The 24,644-nt window shown below is 41.6% G+C and overlaps 2 protein-coding genes across 6 annotated transcripts in view; both read right to left on the bottom strand.

The window, feature by feature from the left end:
• zswim8 (zinc finger, SWIM-type containing 8) overlaps positions 1–2,942 on the bottom strand; it is a 30,867-nt gene extending 27,925 nt beyond the window's left edge. For all 4 annotated transcript variants that reach the window (XM_020103549.2, XM_020103551.2, XM_069539047.1 and 1 more), the window contains exon 1: positions 1,291–2,942. In XM_020103549.2, coding sequence (XP_019959108.2) covers positions 1,291–1,468 — 178 coding nt within the window. In that variant the 5' untranslated portion in view covers positions 1,469–2,942. The remainder of the gene's footprint in view (positions 1–1,290) is intronic.
• A 2,428-nt stretch (positions 2,943–5,370) lies between these two features.
• On the bottom strand, positions 5,371–24,447 carry LOC109639869 (neurotrypsin). 2 transcript variants are annotated; one of them, XM_069539049.1, is made up of 14 exons: positions 24,226–24,447; positions 18,353–18,392; positions 16,528–16,770; positions 15,056–15,194; positions 13,889–14,064; positions 13,214–13,361; positions 12,012–12,187; positions 11,455–11,596; positions 9,427–9,641; positions 9,146–9,287; positions 8,644–8,922; positions 8,368–8,490; positions 7,665–7,945; positions 5,371–7,266 (listed from the first exon to the last, which is right to left on the bottom strand). In XM_069539049.1, the coding sequence occupies exons 1-14, from the start codon at positions 24,295–24,297 to the stop codon at positions 6,947–6,949; spliced, it is 2,496 nt and encodes an 831-aa protein (XP_069395150.1). In that variant the 5' UTR covers positions 24,298–24,447; the 3' UTR covers positions 5,371–6,946. The 2 variants fall into 2 exon arrangements, with proteins under 2 accessions (XP_069395150.1, XP_069395151.1); XM_069539050.1 differs by lacking the exon at positions 24,226–24,447 and adding an exon at positions 24,009–24,124.
• Positions 24,448–24,644: the final 197 nt, after the last annotated feature.

The raw sequence follows: 24,644 nt of genomic DNA, 5'->3' as shown, positions 1-24,644 counted from the left end.
CCCATAAATATAAATTAGACTGGAATGCAATACTTTGTAAAAGACTGGTACTCTCACCATTAAAAAAGGATTTCTGTGAATTTCTGTTGTAATGAAGAGACACCTAACTGCCCAGTCCTCATGGCTAGCCAATTTTAACTACTAATTTCTAATGTCTGTTCATGGATGAAAAAAAGACATCCTAAGATGTCTTTTGAATATATATATATATATATTAGATATAACTATTTTAATATCTATTTGCTTCACCAGACAGAGAGAGTATGACATGAAGCCGGTGACTGAAGCAGACGCTAAGACGTTAGCAGTATGGCTGTGAACAAGCAGTGAAATGTGCAGTTTAAGCGATACGACTCCTCAAGAACAAAGACAGGTTCCAGTACTCAGCAGATTTCCTCTCACTTACTCTGGTCCATAATCAACAAACTGAGAAATATAGCTGCAACAGTTACATGACACAACAATGTAATTCACTCACAACTGCTACTTTATAACCCACAGGATTAAAGAAGTACTGGATTGACCTCTGGTCTGCCTCACTTCTGTGAGATGCTTCCTTTCAGCTGACCTGGTCCACCTCACAATCAAGACAAACTATTCTGTCAAGACCTGATAACACCAACTTGATGTGTCATATTTATTTAATCTACAGCTGAATCATGCATTAGGGTGGTGCTTTGTTGGGGTAAATGCTTTAGCATCGCTACAACCAAGCTACATGGAGCAGTTGGCGTGCTGAACCTTTTGAAGTGAGCTGAAAAATGTTTTTGCTGCAGGCTTAAAACACATCTCTTCTGACTACACCTTGGCTAAGAAGATGGTCAACTGGTACCTATATGGCACTTGCATGTAGCACTTTGCAGTTTGTCTTTATTAAAGCTAAAGTACTTCTGTGATTCTTGCTGTATTGGGTTTGTTCTCTTATGGTTAAATTCATTTATTGGAAGTGGCTTTGGATAAAAGAGTAAATAAAAGCAGCTACAGCCACGGGGTTAACATTACCAAATAGCAAAACCGCTACAAATAAATAATTTATTAGTTATTATTATTTATCAAAGCTTAAAAAATGTGTTTATCTGCTGTATCACTCCAAAAGCACAATAACAAACACTATGTTTCACAATAAGATCAAATATATGATAGGTTTCCCAGTAACAGTTATATATGATAATGTCTTTTAAACTCTTGGGCAATGGATTTTAGCTGAGCCTTTCACACAATTGACAAACATTGATTTATTTCAAGTGAAATCAGAATGAATGGAAGTGTATGTGTGAGTACTTCTCCAACCTTTAATTTTGACAGTAGGGGAGTTGGGTCCAGCAGACTGCTTCCTCCATCCTCTCCAGTTCTGACACAGGCTCTCGGCCTCTGAGATGAAGGAGCACAGAGAGTCTTCTTCGAACCGGTCCGAGTCTTCGAAGGAGAACCTCTCCCCGTCCTCCCACTCGGCGAACATCAGTTCCATTACATCCAATGTTTAACTGCTCCGGAGTCCAGAGGACTGCGACTTGAGACCAGTGCTTTTCTTCAGTCTAAAACTCAAGTGTAAACCCTGAGAACAGCGTCCGACAGCCGGAGAGAATCGAGAGTCTCAAGACTGGGGGAGGGGAGGACAGAGGCAACCAAAACACAGCTGAGAAGAGGCTTCCCCCTGGGCCCACAGGCTATATGATCCAAACTCTGACAAGGACTGGACTTCTTTAAATAGTCCAACGGAAGAGCCGAACACCTACGCTGCGATTACTGAGTGTCCACACGCCACTTTTCGAATGTTTTAGATGTTGTTCTATATTCAAATTAAACTAATAGATCGGTGTAACTACCCCCTCCATGCTGCCGGGCTGAGCTGTGACTCTCTTTGCAGACCCTCCTCTCAGTTTGACTGCTAACGCTGAGAGGACACACGAGCTAAGACCGTCACTGTTACACAGACCGCGAATAAAACGAAATGTCCCTCTCGTGAAGTGAGGCTACGATCATGAACACAGCACCGAGCAGTGCATGCACGCGGACTCGGGGAAAGGACGCGATCGGATCTTTAAGAAGTCATGAAGTTGTTTTCCTTCATCCCGACGTCCTCCTGTTTTCAGCCAATCAGCTGGACGACGCTGGGATCTACAGATGATCTATAGTAGCATTACACCAGTTCTACAAGTGTTTTATCGCTGTCTCAGTTGGATGTAATGAACGAGGTGAAAAGCACACGTAGCACCAACAAATACCAGATGTCTTCTTTGTTTGCACATTTGCTGTGCCAGTTATAATGATATTATACTACACTGCTAGCGCAAATACCATTTAGCCGACGTTAGCCTACATGCTAATTGTGCTAATAACAACATACTGACATTATAGAAAATGCTGTCATCCACTAATAACAATCCATTGAGACAAAATATTGGTTTCTGTCCTAAACCAGGGTGGTTCGGTTCGGATTGTCCTAAGTTTGCTTTTGTCCTACTACCTGACGCTAGCTGTAGAAAGCTAACCCCTCAATCGGCTAACTTCAGCTAGCTTGTATAGCTGTTTGTTTACATGTACTGGTGACGCTCAACACCTCTCATACTGCAAGGACTCCGTGTGTATCTAAATCACCTACCTTCTGGAATTTATTTAAGGCTATATTCGGATCTGATTCCGATATTAATCCCCGCTCCCAGCTCAATGTTGTCCGTTCTTTGTATTGGACTCTTGTGTCTGACGTTAAAAGCTGGTATATTCCTTCGTCAGCACTGGTGGAAACATTCTCATGAGTCCTCCGGACCTCTTCCTTTCAGGCTTTCACCAGTTGCCTTGTCGTCTTCCAGTCGTCGCTGCCTCCAAATGACACCGGGCTCCTCAGATTAATCCTCTATTCTTCTTGGCCAGGCTCTCCCGAAGTGAATCAATCTGCCGGGGGAAGATGGCTCACCTCTCCTGCGGCTCCTCCTCCATCAGCTGATCACAGCTTCCGGCTGCCAGCTCCACACAGGCAGCACAGCAGATGCCTCACATCTCAGCTGGAGCTAGTGCCGTGAGGTGTACACAAACTAAAGACATCATCTTGAACATACTGTAGAGTGCACTGAGAGCTGTTTAGAGCAAAGTGAAGCAGCATGACTATATTGTTAAGCAGAGCACTGCTAAGTCAGGAATGAACGATGAAGAGGAGCAAGAAACAGAAACATATAGCAGTTTGTGCAAATTGTCAAATCTGTAACATCCTTTACCACTTGCTGTATGCAGATCACTTGTTTACTGTTTGTTCATATGGCCACATGTACACAAACCAAAGACATCATATTGAACATACTGCAGAGTGCATTCATCGTTCAAACCTGACAATGGGCATGGCATCTTACCCTACTCCATTAATGAGTCACAACCTTGCATCAAAAGTCTCTCTTGTTTTGACGAATTTCTTGTTCAGCTGATGTGGTTTGTGGCACACATTTTTTTTGGTCATATCAGCAGTCACACTCTGCTAAAAACCAATAACCATTGGTTGGAAAACATAAGACTAACAAACCTACCCTAATCAATTAATGAGTCACAACCTTGCATCAAAAGTCTATCTTGTTTTGACAATTTCATCAATCCAAGAACATAAAATTGTTTGCTAGTCTTATGTTTTCAGACAAATGGTTGTTGGTTTTTAGCAGTGTGACTGCTGATATGACCAAAAAAAAGTGTGCCACAAACCACAGCTCCTCGAATGGCAAACAAGTCTCTACAAACTGTCTCTATAGCTAATTCCCCCTTTAATGACAAGAGCGCAGGGGAAATATTTTAATATCACACATATCTAATACTAAATGCGTACTTGAGGGAGTGGCCACTTTGAGTAACAGAATGAGTGGAAGCCAGTGGCAACATGAACACAGAACTGAACACATATATCAATATCTCAGCTCTGCTGTGAGCCCTGGGAGAGTCACCACTTCATTCAAACACAAAATGGATACTTTGATAAAACTAAAACAAACAGGATTGTAGATGGGGGAGGTTTGATGATATTGAATATGCTTGTTCGGTCTGGGTGCAACTTATTATGTTTCACACTAAATGTTGTGCTACAAGAAATAATGGGACACTTTTTTTCTTTCAATTTTATGGTCTCGGGGAGACAAGATGCACTGAAGCCCCTTTCATAAGCATTCTGAGAATTCAACCAGGTGTTATCATGTGTTATCAGGTGTTACCACTTTGACTGTGGCCAATATCTATAGAGCACAAACCTCTTTTATAAATAATAGCCAGTTTATCTGCAATAATGTCATATTTTTATGGTTCTTGTCATTTTTACAAGGGAAGGATATGCCCAAAGGACACCACCATAATCACCATTTTATTTTTGTCCAAGGGCAAATGTGAAAAATGATGACACTGGGTTCTTTTTTATGGTTCTAACATGATAGTGTTGGAAACATTACATACATTTTGTTTAAGTGTTCTTAAAACATACAAAACAACCTTTAAATTTGTAACTTTTAATATTGTTGTTTTCATGAATGAAAGATTTGACTTAAATTTGATAAACTGTTTCTTGTGTAATGATAATCAATCCGATTAAATATAATGTGAAATGCACATTATTAAATGTCATTCATCAGTTTTATATTATTGGACATATAGGTGATCTTAACTCTAACAAAATATAATAGCAAATTGTTTGAAATTAATTTTCTTTTATATGAACCACATTTTAAATAGATACAAATTTAGCTGATAGGTAATTCTTTGTTCTCCACTTGAAATTGATTTGTTTGGCTCTGCACACAATGTTCTGACAACTTTTTTTCGAACAGCAAACATAAGGCCCTCTCCAAAACCTCTTCCAGCTCTGTTGCTATGTGTATGTCTTATCCAAAGGTTGAAAGTGAAAATACTCCTGGACACAGAAATAGACTCATTTTGTGGAGTATTTTCAATTTCTCCTTAAACTTTACTTCTGTTCCTCTGCAAAATAGTTGAGTATAAATGCTTAATATTTATCTGTATTTGAACAGGTTACTTGTTCTTTCACTTGACATTTAGATATAACCCCGAAATCTAACATTATCAGTCAGTATAAATGACAAAAGTAATATTTATATACATTATTTTTGAAGTGTAAACCAGAAGTTACTTTAGATTTACACAAAACACAAAAGAAATTATTGTTAAAAATTAAAATTTAAAACAAACACACCTAGGCAAATATCAACATGGGTCTGTGAAGTGCTTACTGCTCTGTAAAGCATTGTCCCACAGTCCAACAGGTTGCCTCAGGGACTTTTTGTGAAAAATTTGTGGAATGATTTGTATAGTTAAGATATATCTGTAAGGGATAGTAGAGAATTTGATGTATTGTATGGATAGTTTCTGCAAAAAGAACAAAGGCTCAAGTTAGAATAGAGACTAAGCAGCTTTTACATTTCCTGTGGCTACAACACATAATATGTACATTATTAATAAATACCCCAGCAGCATAATCAACGACAGCAATGTTTCAATTTCTCTATTGTCTCATATTTAAATGTCAACATTGATGGTTTTTCCAAATAAATTAATATGATAAGAAAAATGAAAATTGGATTTGCCAATGCAAATCAACACATAACTGAAAGATAGCACAGTTGTTCCTGTGCATTGCATACAGTATTTCAAAATAAATACAGATGAATCCAACATTATCGCAAGTAGGCACAATATGAGCTGAATGTTATAGGTTTTACACAGGGTCTTTGTCTAGACATCGCCGCAGATCAGGTGATGAAGCCTAAAGGTGGGTCCTTTAGGCCCTTACCATATCACTCGATAATATACATATTCCCATATCCCCAAATACAGCAAAAGTTGACCCCAAACAAATTACCACAAACAAATTAACAGTCAATTTAAGGCTTTGGTGGGTTTGTGAGATCAAGGGCCCAAGGACAGTTTCATATTTTACAGTCACTCCTCTCTAAACCATGTGTGAACAGCATATCAATGGGCTACTACTATACACTACAAACACTTTGTACTGTTTAGTAGTCGACACCAAACTAATTCGATAGACTGTAATTAATGGCGAATAACAGTGAAAAAATGAATAATGATTTGAAATGTGTAGGTTCAGGTACATACACATGGAATGTTATGAATCTTAAATAAATATAATCTGTCTGAAAATATCTGTTTGCACAAATTCATTCCAATACTATTCTAGACACTTTTCACAGGCATTTGTGTTTTCTCTATTTCTGTCTTTCCTTCACTGGCTCTGGCCATTAACATTTAACCCAATGTGCAATGTTATTCAAAATTTTACATGACAGGCTTAGTGGATCACAATTTATCAGAGTCATATATACCCAGTAAAGGTATTCATGGGTCCAGTTGGCTCTTAGTAACCAGCTTACAATTCAATAGGCACATATCGCAGGTCTGTATGATAAATGTCCTGTCCTAATCTGGTTTGTCAGATATAAATTAATTTTGATAAATTTAAATGTATTAGTGCACACTGAACTCAGGCACGTTTCTCCCCTGGTCTAAAAGGTCTAAAATTCTAGACTAGTGCTGTGTTTTCTAGTCATGAACATACACATTTCCACTTAACAATAGGAACTGCTGTTGAGAGCAAAGTGAGGCAGTATGACTATATTGGTTAGCAGAGCACTGCTAAATCAGGAATGAACGATGAAGAGGAGCAAGAAACAGAAACATATAGCAGTTTCTGCAAATTCTCAAATCATCCTTTACCACTTGCTGTATGCACTGGTTTACTGTTTATATACTGTATCTGGCACCAAGTTACACTGTGTGTATCATATGCAATGTTATTTACATGCTTTTTGAAGTAATGTTGCTTAGCGTAGAAGTTCGGGAGGCACAACACAGGGGCAATTATCAGTAGGCTGCATCCTTACCAATAAAGACCATCTGCTACAATGAAGCCACTTGATAACACTAGGTAACCAATTGTTATTCTCCATCATTAAGTCTTGAAGGGTTTGTTGATGACTCTGTCAATCCATCTCAGGAACCTACTAACACGAGTGTACACCCCAGGGAAGGAGGGATTACCACAGCCGTGGCCCCAGGAGATGACACCTGTTAGCACCCAACGGCCTCCCTCCCCCTGGCAAACCAGAGGACCCCCACTGTCACCCTGGCAACTGTCCACACGATGGCGCTCTGACAGGCTCCCAGCACACAGCATTCGGCTGGTAAAGCGATCACCATATCGCTTCTTACACTTCCACGCTGGAAGCATGGGTACCCAAGCCTGGAGCAGGGTCCGGGAGTAGTCTGAGTCTGAAAATAGGAAGCAGATAGAAGTTTACTATCAAGGCTGTTACTTATATGCACACCTTTTAAGTTAAACATTAAGTTTAAGTTCTTTTTTATGTTTTATTATGAAGAACACACTTTCCTGATTATGACCATTTGTTTTGAACTGTTTAAAATCAATTTGCTGTTGGAAATCAGTATATTAATGAATATGAATGAATATTTCTAGATGACATGGTTGGTAAGACCTATTCTATCTGTTTGTACTGGATGAATATAATAAAGTGTTCATTAAGCTGTTCATCTGACCCTGGGCTTTACTGTAAGAAATATAAGTATTAGTTAACATATTTTTTGTTGCTCTATGATGAAATCCTCATGAAAGACTAATAGATGGAAAGTCACTCTATGGATGCACTTACCTGTGATGCCCCACCCCGTGATCACACAGGCAGCAGGCCTCTTCTCCCACTTGTTACCTGGCTCTGGCAGACACACTGCACTAGTGTGAGGGTTGAATGCCACACAGTTGCCCTCTGTGCCTTTGAGCCTCAGCAGGGCAATGTCATACTCCCAGTCCTGACTGTGATACTTTCTGTGGATGACAATGCGTTCAGGGGACAAGGTCCGTTCAAAGTCATCCTGTTCCTCAGTGTGGTAGTCACCCAAGCGTAACACGTAGCGGGTTGGATCTTTGCCAAATCTGAAGGGGCAAAGAAAAAATGTATTGTCAATGAATATCCATCATTTAATGTACAATACTAGAATATAGGCATAAACCATAAACGGATTTACTACAGAGACATGCTCCCTCCCCAGCTTGACTGTGACTACTGGTCAGGTGAAGAGAGAGTGCAATTTACATTATATATACAGTATAATGTACATTCACCTGACACATTGCACTCAGTAATTCAATAAAAACCTGAATTTGACTTTTCACACTTGGTCTTACATGAAAGTTACCTGGAAAACATCAACTTTATGAATGAGTTCTAATAAATGTCATGTTGAAATTCTAATTTCAAAACTTTACAAACATTACATTTTGTATGTATTGATGGAAAAGGACTGTTTTAAGCTCTGTAATGTTTCCATCTTTCAGTAGAGGGAGCTGTCTCCTACCTCTTGAAGCAGTGGGCAGCAGTCACCACCCAGCAGGCGTTGATGAGTGATGCTCCACACAGAGGGTGATTACCTTTAGACTGAGACCGGAGCCACAGAGATACCTGCCATGGCCATTCACCCCTGAAATCACATACACACAAAACAAAGTTTGTCTGTTATAAGAGTTAATACTGACTGATGACACATATGAGACATAGAAGACATTCAATCTAATTCACTCACATTTGTAAATGATTGTGGATCTATGTGCATGCCACTGGAGTGTGTGCTAACCTCAGTGCCTTATCTCCTCCTATGATTCTGCGTCGACGACGCTGATTATTGAGTCTCAGGCCACAGGTTTGTATTGCCTCAGCACCATCTCCCACAGGATCCAAGGTGTAGTCACAAATGACGCCTGCATCCTCACTGTGGCGACAGTCATGGCTATCTTGACCCACAGCTGTACACTGCTCTAAGGAAGTTTCAGTGCCAGAGCATCGAACATTATCCAGATGGATAGGACCTTGACCCTCACCAAAGTATGCCATGGATCGCGCCTTAGTTTTGCCCCTGACAACACACAAAGACAAACAGTATCATTATTATTTGTTTCTTTTTGTTTAATAAATACATTTTTTTAAATCCTGTGCGTGTATTTTATTTTGTCTGCTGTGACTGTACAAACCAGGGTGGTTTCTGGACATTTTGTTGTTTTTGTACTCTGGCTGGGGTGTTATTGATGAGACTAAAATAGTATAACTTTCCTAGGCAAGATATAAGTGTTCATACTAACGTGAATCCTAGCTGTCTGCAAACAACAGCTGCACTGACATCATTCCAGTCATCATCACACACGCTTCCCCACTGGTTATTAAGGAAGACCTCCACTCTACCCTCCTTCCTGCTCTCTCCACCAACCAAACGCACCAGTGGACCTGAAATCAAACATTACAGGAAAAATGCGACACTACTGCCATGAGATTTTCAGATGCTTGCAGGTCTTGTCTTAGTGTGAATTGTACTTCATCAGGGAATATACAAATATCATATGCGAGTAGCTATGCGTGCACTTACCACCAGGAGGCAATGTGCCAGGTATGTCATTGGCATCACCCCCTATTTCACAGCACACCCCTACATCTTCACTGTGGGAGCAGTCATGCTGGCCCAACTCAGAGTGGGTACATGCCAGTAAAGTTGCCTCTGATCCCTGACACCGCACATCGTCCAGCAGGATCAGCCCGTGACCTTCTTCATACACCTCGTCAGGGGCCACTTCCCCTGGGCCCCTGCAGACATGAACATATTAATATTCATATTGGTGGTGAAGAACCACTGAAAACCAGTTTTGAACTTTGATGGAAACCCTGCAGCATTACTGTTTTACAGGCTCGGTGCATAAAGTAGGTGGCTATGTAACAAAATTAGTGATTTTTAAAATCATTTTTGTTAAGCTACACTCATGGGTCACAATTTGATCTATGTTCCTCATCATAGGTTCATTCAGGAATACTGTCTTTATGACCCATTCATTCATCATTGTCTGTCTGCCTTTTCCAATGAGCTGACTATGGATGTTTATGGTAATCCAATCAGATTTGCCACAATCTCACTCAGCCAATCAGGGTCCATAATGTCAAATATAAAATCTGTTCTCCCCTCTCTCACTGTGATCAATCATTTCAGTGATTTGTTGTGATCCTCCTCCTCCCCAGTCACCATCGGTCTCCATATCCAGCAGCCATTTTTGAGCCCAAAAGAATCCACACATCTCATTCAGATCCTCTGCATTCTCTGCATCCCATCAACCATCACCAGTTTTTATAACCTGGGGGGCGTTCCAAAACTGTTCACAGCCTCACCCCCTTTCAATAACGACATCATGAGGTGACTAAGTGCCAAATAGACCCTCATTTATATCACATCAATTTCTTCTTTTTGTGCAGGGCAATTATTATTTTGTAAATGTTTCAACTGAAGTCCCTCCAGATTGATTTTGAGCAGACATTACATTCTCTCGCAGGGTTTATTACATAAAATCTCAGACATCCTGAAAGTTTAGTAAGTGGGAAGCAGAAAAGACAAGAATCCTGTGCAGACTATAACGGTTTATACGACAGTAAATCCCATGTACTAGAGTGTTGAGAACTTTTTGACTATCCTCACACATAACTGTATATGCCACTATATAATGTGTTATGTATATAATGTATGTTACACCATATCTGTACAGGAGAATAGTGCCTGTCTAATTCCACTCACTTCTCTCTCTAAGCAGTGCCAAAGGTCAGGTTTATAGATAAAGGATCAACCAACAGTGTATTCTAGTGTCTATGCTTAGAGACTTTCATATCTAACTCGGATGCCCCAGACAAAGAGGCACCAACTTCAACTCTCATCAACTTGAACTCTTTTGTGTATTTCACCAGTGGCAAGACGTAACACAATGTGGTTTAGGAATACATTTAGACTTAAATATCCAACAGGACCTACATGTAACATAGAGTGACAGCAGTTCCAGCCATTCATTAATGTGCTGTTAGAATTGGTGACGCAAGTAGAGGGAGATATATAGGCACGCTGTAGGAGACATCTTGTTACTCCAAATGGTTTGTATTTATATATAAAGCTTTTCTAGTCTTGACCACCCAAAGCTGTTTGCAGTACAGTTTTGCCATTCACCCATTCACACACACATTCATACAGTGCATCTATTAGCAGCACCTTTTGTTTTTATGAGGGGCAATTCGGGGTTCAGCATCTTGCCCAAGGACATTTCAGCATGCAGATGGGGAAGACTGGGGATCGAACTGCCGACCTCAGCCACAGCCGCCCACTTTGTTAGTGTTTGTATATTGTTCCACCTTCTGGTCTTCGTGATGCATCAAGTATAAGTTTAAAATCTTCTGCATAAGACAGCTGCTGCCTGAGTTCTCCTGTCACCAGTTTCCAGGAAACTTCCATAACATAGATTATATTGGATTTTGTGGCTGGGAGAACTCCAATGCTGTCACCAGAACCAAGATACTGAGAAGAAAATATTCAGTCATTTTGAATTAAGGCAAAAACATGTTGTGACTCAGGACATATTGATGCACTGACCTGAAGCCCAGCTGTCTACACACTACATGGGCGTTGAGCTCGCTCCAGTTGTCATCACATACAGAGCCCCATACTCCCTGATGGTAAATCTCCACACGACCCTTCCAGTGTTTGTCTCCTCCCACCAGTCGGACTGCACCATCTGCAACCACACAGGTTAACAAACAGTAATAAACAAACAGCAAAAAGTGCATGCATGGCCCAACACAGACTGGTTGAGTCCTCAGGTAATTTTTGAGGACAGAAGAATACAAATGAAGACAGATGATTTGAAAGAGTAATGGAGGTCTCAGGTCAGCCATGTCATACTGTACAAACACACATGCAATTGGCTGCACAATGCTAGATGCGGATGTAATGAATGCACAGCAAGTCAAACTGCCTTTGACTTAGCATGCCTAGATATCACAGCGACACTGGTTCTTAAAGGATGTCTGCAAAAATAACTAAAGTTCTTTATCACATTGGTTTAAGTATAGGTCAGTTAATTCCCACAGTTATGACTACAGTGTTGTCTTATATGAATGTGTGAGTTAGTGTGTTTTGCTGGCTCTGACCTGTGTATGGGTTGCAGGTCACCCCTGCAACTTCCATGTGGTCACAGTTTTGTTGCTCCCAGTTGTGAGGACACTCCTCCAGAGAAAGTTCATTACCTGTGCACTGGACCTCACTGAGCAAGACGGGCTCAAACTTCTGGTCAAAGTGGGGCAATGTCCGTGCTTTGGCCACACCACTTTATGTCAGGACAAAAAAACCAATTTTATTTATCAAACATGACAATTAATGCTATTTGTGCCAACATATATAACACATATAAAGATTTTCAATATTATAATATCCTGGTGGACCTATAGTTTGTATAGTGTGTATATTGAAAAAAATCTATCAAAGAACATTTGAATGACATAATGAATGATTACTGCTTGGTTTGGTAGTTTAAAAAGTAAATATTTCACCCTCTTAGATTTGGGTGTTTGAAAGAGGAAACAGGATTTAGGATGAAATCATTTTCTGGGAATACACCTCACAATCGCTTGAGGTGATGGTTCATGTCAGTCACATTCATTTATTTTTTAATGCCGGACAATGTCAAAGAAAGTAATGACGTAAAACCAACTTCAAAATCCACATGACCTCCACTTGACATTCACTGAATATATGTAGACTTGTTTTAAACATTCTGTGTGCGATAGAAAGACTGAAATATCCCAGAACTTTAAGTGATCTGCAGGAAGAGTAGAGCATCAAAATGTTTCCCATCTCACAGTACATAAAATGGACTCTTCTGCATAACGACTACTACTTTTAATATCCCAGTAATTGCTCATATAGTCATTCTGTTTTACCTAAGTACAATTTTGAGTGGACAAATGCTTTGCTTATAATAAAGCTCAACACTCTATATGTAGTATATTATTGTGGTAACCTGGTGGGCTAACAAGAACCCCTGCCAGATAAAGAAAATACTCAGTGACTGAATAACCATTGCTTTCCTAAAGAGCTGAATGTCAGACACTACTTTTTGAAATCCAGTATTAATCTGGCCTTTAATTCCAATTACCTATCTGATTTGTATGGCCATATTTTATAACAAAGCCTTGTGTCCTTTTTTTAACGTATATCGCAAAACAGATATACCAATATGTCTGTAATATATCAGGTTCTTTTTTAGATTTACACACTGAAAGCGATTAGAGAAGATGCCAGGAGTTTGATCTGATATTTTTTGTGTAGCAGTTGAACAGCAGTTATTTCTTACCCCATGTTCAACTGTCTGCACACCACCTCAGCATCAGGGTCATCCCAATGGTGATCACAAATAGTTCCCCATATGCCATCATGATACACTTCGACACGGCCCTCATAGTCCTCCAGGCCTCCAACCAGCCTCAAATGGATGCCAGTTCCTGAGAAACAAAGGGTATAATATTAACCAAGCTATATGAAACACATGTTTAAATATGGTGTTGTTTATGGAAGGATTTTAGTGCCTGAGTCCCTGGCATGTATTTGTCTTTGCATTTTAGTCTGCTACAGCACTGTGGAGTGGTTTGAGGCACCTGTTGTGATGTTTTGCTTCTTGTCAATTACACAGTCCATCAGGGTACAACCTGATAACAGGCGCACCGAGGAGAACTGTCATGTTTTAAAGGCAAAAGGTGGTCACAGCAAATAATGATCTGGTTTGAATTTATTATAAGAAAAATCCTAGTTGTCTGTCCTCATATCTGTTTAGAAGTGTGTGCATGATGTACGATGATGACAACAGTGAGTTCTCAGCAGTGAACTGTTAAGATGTGCTGCTGTACTGGAATATGTTAACTCTTGAAACTAAATCCTAGTACTATGTTTGCATACGGCAAACAAAGCAATTACTGTACATGCCATGTGACGTGTTCATATTAGTTTATAGAGTCTGGGACAGTAGTCTCACCCTCAGGTTCAGCACAGACCACCCCTGCCTCACTGCCACGTGTGCAGTCACTGGTGCCAAACTTCCTGCTCCGGCACTCCAGTAGGGAATTCTCATTACCACGGCAACCCAGACGCTCATAATGGAAAACCGATCCTGGACCAAAGTAGGAGTCCTGCAGGGCTGTACCAATTTCACTGCATGAACAGCAAGCACACAGAGATGCTTCTTTTAAACACACTGCCAGGCTTCTACCAGAGCAAACATCATGATGAAACACCAATGAAAGATGACAACAAATTGCAATGAAAAATATAAAAAGCACTCGTATCTCACTGACAGGAATAACTAGTAACTTTTATAATCTCAAAGTTACAGCCTATTGGTGTTGCAATTGGAATGCAAATTTCATGAACATCTAACAAATGAGAGTCAATATTATAAATTAAAAATGTATTTATACACAAATCCTATCAGCACAAACACACACTGTGCCAGCGCCCGCCTCATGATCCCAAGATTGGGCTGGTTTTGGTGTGGACAAAAACTATTCAATTATTTGTGTCTTATTTGTTCTCCTATATTAGTTAGAAGCAGGTAGCCTATACTGTATTGAGTGGCTCTATGCTTTGCCTCTGCAGCTACACCTCACTGATGTCACAGACTGGTAATGAGAGGGATTCAGGGTTCTATTCTGTTTGGGACATGGAGAAAATATAGTTCTATGTGATGTACTCAATTATAGGCTGATCTTGTGCTTATATCTATTTATGTCTATAGCTGTCCGACAAACATAGAGGAGTCAAATGTAAGCCTACAATCTTTCCATTTGAAAGTAGAAACCAAAGAAACCGATTACAAGTAGCTCAAAAGTATATCTGTATTCAAGTACTAGTATTGTACGCAGTTACATTTTAAAAGATTAGTTTGTGGAACTTGGTCAGATCAGTAACTAATACCCTCATATTTAGTGCTAGGTCAATCAGAAAAGTTGTCTGTAACCTACCACAACATTTTAAATAACAACCTGTCTGGACAAAAAACAAACAACAAGGCACCCACATGAACATATGTTTACAAGAGTATTTCAAAAGCTTGCAAAACAACCCAATCGCAAAGGAGAGACAGAAGCCTGTCTGGCTCACTGAGACTGCCCTCACCCTCTTTATATACAGTCTATGCCCTCACCTCAGTCCCAGCTGTCTGCATATGACACTGGCATCATGGTTGGTCCAATGTGTGTCACATACTGCCCCCCACTGGCCATTCAGGTAGACCTCCAAACGCCCATTGTTGCTTGATGATCCCCCGACCAATCTGGCTGCACCTGTAGATAACACAGGAAAAATCTCTGCATGTAACCCTGTTTCAAAACAGAGATAAAATCATAGTAAAGATAATATTTTATTTTGGTAATTTTTTAAATGATGGTCATTTAAGCTGGCAGAAATGGCAGAGTGATGTATACGGCATCTCTGACAGAGCCACAACACAATGTAGCCATGCCAAGAGAAAACTGTGGGTTCTCGAAGGTAACTAAAGGAGTGTGACGGCTCTAGAACTCTGGTGCTGTATGTGTGTGCGTGTCCTGGTACAGTGTATGTGTTAAGTCCAGCATTACCACTTATAAATATGTTTAAGTATAATTATAAGTTGCCTGCTTTAACCTCCTCACCTGCTTGCTATCACTAACAGGGCAGGGGCTGAGCTTCATTGCACATCAGTACACACTGACATAATTAAAAGTAAAAGTAAAAAGAACAAAACAAGCAATAATAAAAGTAAAATTTAAGGAAATAAAACCAGTCTTCCAAAAAGTAATAAACTATTTTCTGCTACCAGATCACATGCCAGTAACGACAAGACAGAAAAAGAAAACCCAAAATACTGTATATCAATCTACTTGATATAGATTGATATACAGTTGTCGGTATATCCTACAGACAACCAGCCACCTTCAACCCTTCAGGGTAAAAGGTCAGTTGTTCCTGCCCTGTCTTTCCTGTATGCTAGAATGGATTGAGGTAGGAATCAGCTGCACTCAACCAACCTGAATCAACATTATAACCTGCCCTCTACAGGTGCAGTAGCCCTGAATCTACAGAGCTCACTAACTGGTGCACCTTCCCTTATTTTACACAGTGCCACTTCCACACTATAGTGTTTCAAATAGGAGTGAAACTGCAATTGGTCCAGATCACTCAGTCAGGCATAATTCAGGTAGCTCTGTTGCTGTTGTGTCTTGGGTCCTGGGTCGTTGGCTGTGGTTGGCACATTTTGGAATCCTCATTCTGAGATGAGACATCAGCTGTTTCACTATAGTCATGTGTTTAGTTCAATAGGACATACAAGACGTAATTTTCCGACTTCCTCATGACGTCATTGAACATATGACATCATGGTAACCTTCTGATTAGTGGACGACCCACTCTACCTCCTGAGCCACAGCCACCCAATCATCATCATATGGGGAATCATTTTCTGATCAATTTAAGCTTTTTAAATTCTCTCTCTATATATCTTGGAAATTGTGTTTTTCAGACTCTGTTTCTGTTGACCTTGATTTTGACTTTAACCATTGTGCTCCAATAGGTAATCATCTGGAGATAGACAACAGCATTTATCCATCCACAGATACCTGGAGCCCTTCCTCAGCTCACCCTGATGGCAGTCACAGTAAGCCCAGCCAATGGCACCAGAGCTCTGTCTGAAGAAACACCAGGGGTTGGGCTCTTGGTCTGGGTTCCGACATAAATTGTGGTCTCCCAGGCCTCGGTTCGGGTACTGGTGCATGTAGTCTGGGAAGTCTGTCCACTTCAGACAGGGGGAGCCCGAGTCAGTGTGGGATACTGAACCATTGTAGTATCCCAGTTCTTCAAAGCCTTGTGAACAGGAGAGTGGTGCTGCAGAAAAAGACCATCACACAGTCATAAAGTCTTTATTTACTTTATCACACTCCAAAAAGAGTAACTAAAGAATAAGCTTTAAGTTACAAAAAGAGAATTAATTAAAAATAAACAAGACAAATCTAGATACCTGATGCCCAAAGGAAAAACAGAATGATGTTATTGATGGAATAAGAGTAATTAATATAGTATGTTTGTTAGGAGCTCTGTTTTAAAACCAGAGGGAACACATGGAAAGTCAAGAGCAGCACAACCATTCAACTGACCTATACAAATATAATCTATTTCTTCTATTATTTGTCATGGACTCTTCTGTTCCTGTCAGGATCCTTTACAATGATTCTAGAGATCTGAGTGGTCTAGTTAGTCTACTCATTCCTTTCATTCATTCAAGCGATTTGTTTGTGCATAAATCCTAATCCTGCCCTCAATTCTGAGTTTGCTACTCACACCTACCTGGATTTCCTACCTTTGTCCCAATGACCCACTCACCTTTGTGTTAAGGGCTAATTTTTGTTGTGCTGCGTAAAAAAAGAGACACACATAGTGTCTCATATTGGATTATCAACTAAAAAATTCCTTTCAAATCTCATAGCAGGCCTCTCTTGGAAAGTAATTCTTCACCTTCCATCATTAATGATATCCTGTGATGTACAATAATGAAATGTTCTGAATAGGGTTATTCTAATGAATTCCTATTTTGCTTTTGATATTACATTTTGGTGATGATACCAAGCACATTTTTAGTGCATGACATATGACACTTAAAACCTGTTTTTTTTTTTTTACTATTGCTGGAATTTAAGTTTAACTGTGTAGTTAAAAGTGTTTGGTAAAACAAGTTCTGGAGCTGAAGTACATATAAACTTCATCTGGTTGGCAGATGGTGGTTTAACAAGACAGTTATGGAGCTGAAATGCAGGGAAGACACATAATAGCAACCAGAAGTACTGCAAACTGTAAAACTGATCTATAAAACTGTTTCCTGGGAATGTGACTGTCTTACACACAAAAAACTACTTTGATGTACACAGAATCAAACACTCAGTTACTCAACATAATCATGTTTGGATTCTTGCCAACACTTTTGCCAAGCAGGAAAGTACTCAGTGAAATCATCCATTCTTCAGGCACTAAAGAGGAGACCATAGTCGTGAAGCCTCATTGCCATAAGACATGAGGGAGGAAAAGCAGTTACTCTACAGGGTTTCACTGCTGTGCTATAGGTGTGCAAAGATTTACAGGGTCCTGCTGGTGGTGGGGGTAGAAAAGTAAACCACACTGGATCACATGATGTGGCTGAAGGGGGAGAGAGCAGGAAGCGTGAATGTGAGCCTGCAGGCTGCAAACTGGATTAGACATTCTGATTAAGTTATAGGATATTAGTATTTATGGATTGACAGGTGGAATAATAGGAACACTCTCACTGTTAGTATCCAAAATACCTCTCAACCAGTGACAAACATATTCACAGGTTTGTCTAAATGCAAACCTATTAAATGGTTCGCAACATTCAATCTAATTGACGTAGTAATGACACACACAGGCACAGAGTTAAAGATTTTGCGATAACCCATACCTGCACGCTGGATAAAGTTCAAGAATCCCTCATCAGAGACCTGTTGAATAAATCAAACATCATGGTATTAATATAGTTTGAAGACAGGCTTCATAATAAGAATGCAGAGGAGTTATCAAACGATACACACGCACCAGCACTGCAATGCTTTTACGTTGTCTTTATCCCCCATCACACCTCCTTTGAATGTTTAGCTGTAAAACTCACAGGCCCCAAACCCACTATCATTGTGATCATCTATAGGCCACCAAAACCCTCTGCTGTTTTTCCTCACAGAATTCTCATCACTACTAACATCTGTATGTGCAATGTCCCCCACTGTTATCCTCCTTTGCGATTTCAACATCCACATTGACAACCCATCCAGTATCTTTGCTAAAGACTTCATATCACTCCTGGACTGTCTTGGTATCACACAACATGTCAACCTCCCAACCCATAACAAAGGTCATATACTGGACTTAATCTGCTGTACTGACATCACTCCCACTAACCTTGATGTCACTGATTACCCAATCTCTGACCACAAAGCTGTACTATTTGACATTCACATCCAACTACACAAAGCCAGAGAACAACGGACCATCTCCTTCAGAAACATCAAACATATCAACACCACAGATCTCTCCACCCTGATCAGCTCCTACCCCAGCCCTCCCCCAGCATCCTCCCCGGCTGACCTGGTGACTTACTATAATAACTGCCTCTCCTCTTCCCTTACCACCCTGGCCCCCCTGAAAACCCGCTCAGTCTCATTTACTCACATTGCTCCCTGGTTCACCCCTGAGCTCTGCCAGCTCAAAGCCACTGGCCGTTGACTGGAGCAACTCTACAAAAAGACTGGACTCACTGTACACAGCCAAATGTACTCGGACCACCTCCATCAATACAAGAATGCCTTCACCACTGCCAAATCTTCATACTTCTCCAACCTCATCAACACTGGTACATGTAACAACAGAGTCCTCTTCTCAACAGTTAGCCACATACTTCAGCCCCCTAAAAACCTCCCTTCAGGCATTTCTACCGATCAGTGCACTGCCTTCCTGGACTTCCTCAGCTCTAAAATCAACACCATTCACCAACAACTGGCCTCATCTTGCACCTCCTCAAACGACCCACCCTGTACAATAACCATTGGCCAACCTCTCATCAGCTCCCTCTCTGACTTCACCCCAGTATCAGAGCACACCATCTCGGAACTCATCCTTAAAGCCAAAACCACCACCTGTCAGCTCTATCCTATTCCCACCTCCCTTGTCAAAACCTGTCTGCCGTCCATTTCCCCCATGATCACCAACATAATTAACTCCTCCCTCATCACTGGTACTGTACCCCCCACTCTCAAACTGGCTGCCATCACACCCATCCTGAAAAAACCCAGTGCTGACCCAGCTGTCCTTAACCATACCAGCCCATCTCCAATCTCCCCTTCATCTCCAAAACACTTTAAAAGGGTGGTTGCCGCACAATTACAGTCCCACCTCGACACAAACAACCTCAATGAACCCTTCCAATCCGGCTTCTGTCCAAAACATAGCACTGAAACAGCCCTGGTCACCAACTACCTCCTCTGTGCAGCTGACTCTGGACTACTCACTATTCTCATCCTCCTCGACCTCAGCGCAGCGTTCGACACCATCTCCCAACCTCTGCTCCTGGACCGCCTGGCTGGCATTGGGATCACTGGTGCTGCACTCTCCTGGTTCACATCTCACCTTACTGACCGCCAACAATTCGTGCAACTAAGGAACCACAAGTCTGGGTGTTCAGGTGTTTCACTGGGTGTCCCCCAGGGGTCAGTCTTGGGTCCACTTCTTTTCACCATCTACCTCCTCCCCCTGGGCTCACTCCTTCGTCACCATGGGGTCCATTTTCACTGCTACGCCGATGACACACAGGTCTACGTCTCTTCCAAACCCACTGCTGCCATCCCTCACACCTCCCTCATCACTTGCCTTGATGACATCCGGAGCTGGATGACCAGAAACTTTCTGAAACTGAACAGCAATAAAACCGAGGCCCTGCTCATCGGCTCCCAATCCATCCTCACCAAATCACAACGCACCCCAGCTCTACCCATCATCGTTGACGGATTCCCTGTACCCTTCTCCCCCCAAGTCAAGAGCCTCTGCGTCATTCTGGACCCCACCCTTTCATTTGCACCCCATATTCAAAACATCACTCGGACTGCATTTTTCCACCTCCGCAACATTTCCAGACTCCGCCCATCACTGAGCCAATCCAGCACCGAAATCCTGGTTCACTCATTTGTCACATCCCGCATCGATTACTGCATTGCCCTCCTCACCGGACTCCCCACCAAACTCATCAACAGACTACAAATCATTCAGAACTCGGCCACCCGGATCATCACCGGTACCAAATCATGGGACCACATCACCCCTGTTCTCATCCAACTCCACTGGCTCCCTGTACAATACCGCATCCACTACAAAAACCTTCTCCTCACCTACAAAGCTCCCCACAACCTAGCCCCCACTTACTCTGTGACCTCCTTCATGAATATACTCCCTCCCGGACCCTCCGCTCAACCTCTGCTGGACTGCTAACCGTCCCCAGGTCAAAACTCAGTACCATGGGTGCCAGAGCCTTCAGCTGCTTAGCACCCAGGCTCTGGAACTCCCTCCCCCACACATAACACAGTCAGACTCCATCACATCATTCAAGTCCCAACTCAAAACGCACCTGTTTAAACTGGCATACTCCCTATAACCGGACACTGTGCAAAACACTTGTTTTTATGTTGATGTTTTCTTTTTAACGTTGTTTATGATCATTTAATCTTTAATTTTCTTTGTAAGGCAACCTTGGGTGACTTGAAAGGCGCCTCCAAATAAAATTTATTATTATGCCATTAACCCAACTTTCATCTAAGGAACTCAGGAACAAAGAGCCCATATCATATAAGTTTACCTCCTCTTAAATGTGTTAATCTGCTGATGTGAGCTACTCCTGAACTATATTCCGTTTCTTTCACAAAGCTGATTTGCCAGTCCTCAATGCTCTCTTCACTCTTTTTATATTTATCTATTTGTAGGAATCCATTCATTAACCACTGCCAGGCCAGAGGATGTATAGAGTCTCTCCAGTGTGTTTTCAGTCGGCCCATGGGGCTGTTAAGAGAGAGAGCTGTTAAACTGTGGTGATTCACTTTCACACTTATCTACAGTGACGATATAAATTAAAATGAAAGCAGACTTTGACCTGCTGATACGCAAACAGACCTGGACATTGTGTTTTCTTTGTACTGCAGCACCTTGGATAAAGGAACCATGACTCTGAGCTTTACTTTGAATTTGTTGAATTTAATGCTTTTCCTTCCAGCACTGTGATGTATTTCTTGAGAGGGTTCAGACTCTATGACATAAGTAGCAATCTTAAGTTCCTGTCCTATCAAACTATCTTAGAGAATCTTCTTAGTAATTCGCTACAGTTTTAAGTATTGTATGGTAATTTGACAACACAGTTAAAGTCTTAGCTTGTACGCCTGACTCAAACGGTCATGAAGATCATAGGAAAAAGAGATCAGCTCTATCTTCAATCATTATATAAAAAATCTGTGCTTAGAGAGGCACATAAGATTCTGAGAGATCCCACACACACACCCTGTACATAGAATATAAGATGTTGCCCTCAGGCCGATGGTTCAGGATGCCACACTGCAGACTCAACCCGTACAAGAATTATTTTATTCCATCCTCCATCAAGATACTAAATAACAAGTAGGTGTACTTTGGGATGTATTTATCTCTATCCATTTATGTACCTATGTTTTTATATTGACTACTGTCCTCATATTATATGGTCTAACCACTGAGACCACTAACTACACCCAACGTGTAAATGTAAGCATGTTTTACACGTCTGATGTAGGATGTACTGTATGTGTAGGGTGCTACAGTTACGATGTATGTACTTCTGTATGTGTATCGGACACATACATACACACATACATACATACACTCATACTCTAACTTGAGGGTGATTTATATATATTTTAAAGTATAAATTGAAAATCACAGGTTGATCCAAATTGCGTGAATTTCATCACCGCAACTCATATTTGACTCAGTAGTGTATATGGCCTCCTTATGCCTGTATGCACTTCCAACAATGTCTGTGCATGCTCCTGATGAGTCGGCGGATAGTGTCCTGGGGGATCTCCCCTCCCAGACTTGGATCAGGGCATCAGTGAGTTTCTGGACAGTCTGTGGAGGTACTTGGCAGAAAGAGGGTCCAGGGCCCACTGCACCAGTGTAAGATCTGACAATCGCTCATCCTGGTAACAGCAGTCAGGGTACTGTTGGCTATGACATGGAGGTCTTTGCAAACCTTCAAGGATCTGCCTCCTCAGACCATCACCCAGAACCAAACCAGTCAAGCTGGATGATGTTACAGGCAGCATAACATTCACCACAGCTTCTCCAGACTCGTTAACACCTGTCACATGTGCTCAGTGTGAACCTGCTCTCATCTGTGAAGAGAATGGGGCACCAATTCTGGTGTTATCTGGTGAATGTCAGTCAAACTGCATGGTGCTGGGCTGTGAGCACAGGTCCCACTAGAAGACGTCAGGCCCTGATGGAGTCTTCTTCTGACAGTTTGGTCAGAAACATGCACACCAGTAGCCTGCTGGAGTTCATTATTTAAGGCTCTGGTAGTGCTCCTCCTGTTCCTCCTCACACAAAGGAGCAGATACCAGTCCTGCAGCTGGGTTGATGTCCTTCTACAGTCCTGTCCAGCTCTCCTTGTGTAACAGCCAGTCTCCTGGTATCTCCTCCATGCCATTGAGGCTGTGCTGGGAGACACAGCAAAGGAGCTGGACTACCTGTGCAACCTGATTGGGCTGCAGGTCCCGCCTCTTGCTACCAGTAGTGACAAGAACACTGGCAGAACACAAAACTAAGGAAGAATCAGTCAGGAAGGATAAGGAGAGAGCAATTGTCTGTGGCCACCACATACAAAACCATTTCCTTGTTAGGGGTTGTCATGCTTTTGCTTCTCCATTGCACCTATGGACAGACTGATATCCCTGAAGTTTAACTGACTTGGTGTTATACTGAGATGATTAAGTGTTCCCTTATCAAATATTCTGAAATATTTTAATTAGTGTGTTTTTGCTCAGCACAGGTTGTTCGGCAAACTCTAAGGTGATCCATTTTCATTTGTGGTAAATGATTTGGTAAAATAATTTCATCAAGGAGATAAAGGTCAAGGGCGAGATGACACAATTGTTCTAAGCATTCCTAATGTTCCGTCCTTCTTTATTAGGCTATAGCTGCAATAGCTTAGGTCTAAAGTTCCCACATCTTTTCTTTGACTGCAATGTCTAAACAGACATGCACTTTTCTATATACAGGATCCTGGAAAGAAGCAGTCTGGTAAAATGGAGACAGTGCGAAGCACCGACTGAAATACCTTATAGTCCTGGAGTGTACAGCAGCTCTGTTGAACATGTACAGCTGTGAAATGATTATATATATATATATCTGTGTATGTGTGTGTGTGTGTGTGTGTGTGTCTTTTCTTATGATGTCTGTTCAGTAATTGCTGAACTCGGCTGGCTTAACGTCTCTGGAAATCAACAGTGCTTCTAAACAACTACTTAACACAAAGTATGTGAGAGAATTACCTCTTTTCACTGTTTCCAATGAGACGGCTCCTAGTGTTAATGTCAGCAGAAAGGTTGAGACATTCGAGTCACACGCTTCTCCAGTTCACTACAGAACTAAAGCACATGGGCGCAGATTCTCCGTGACAGACAAACGTGACCGAGCCCGATCCAGGCTAAATGACTTATCGTAAACAACAGCTGTATATAGGCCGGTGGGCGGCAGCAGTCTGCTTACCTCTACAGACACAGACAGGAGCAGGAACAGACAGCAGGGGACAACCCCGGGCACGACTTTCCTCCGGTTCATCCTGCAGAAGGAACCATCTCCTCCACACCTTCCACACACACCTTCAGCTCCTCTACCCGCCCTCTGCTCTGAAAAGCTCTCCGCTGCGGCGATAACAAAGTGGAAACACTCAGAGACAGTGTCGGAGATTCAGTCTAAATCCAGCTCCAGACACCCAACCCGAGCTAAATATGACGCGCTGCCGCCTCTCTCCCTCTCCTCTCTCTAAGTATCTTCCCTTCTCTCTCTCTGTCTCTGTCTGTCTGTCTCTCTCCCTGTCTTTTGACGCGCGCGCACACACACACACACACACACACACACACACACACACAACCTTAGATGCCTCATTAGGCATTTGCTCATTTACC

The sequence above is a fragment of the Paralichthys olivaceus genome, chromosome 14 (genome assembly GCF_024713975.1).
Source record: "Paralichthys olivaceus isolate ysfri-2021 chromosome 14, ASM2471397v2, whole genome shotgun sequence".
In the NCBI taxonomy this organism is placed as follows: domain Eukaryota; kingdom Metazoa; phylum Chordata; class Actinopteri; order Pleuronectiformes; family Paralichthyidae; genus Paralichthys; species Paralichthys olivaceus.
Note: the sequence above shows the minus strand (reverse complement) of the source record. Positions and strands in the feature narration are given on the sequence as shown.

Excerpts from the sequence above, each read along its gene's own strand:
- LOC109639869 (XM_069539049.1), bottom strand. The coding sequence starts at position 24,297 with ATGAACCGGAGGAAAGTCGTGCCCGGGGTTGTCCCCTGCTGTCTGTTC. Across the intron at positions 14,065-15,055 it reads TGCAGACAGCTGGGACTGAG|TGAAATTGGTACAGCCCTGC; the intron begins GTGAGGGCATAG and ends CTGTTCATGCAG. Across the intron at positions 9,288-9,426 it reads TGGCACATTGCCTCCTGGTG|GTCCACTGGTGCGTTTGGTT; the intron begins GTAAGTGCACGC and ends GTTTGATTTCAG.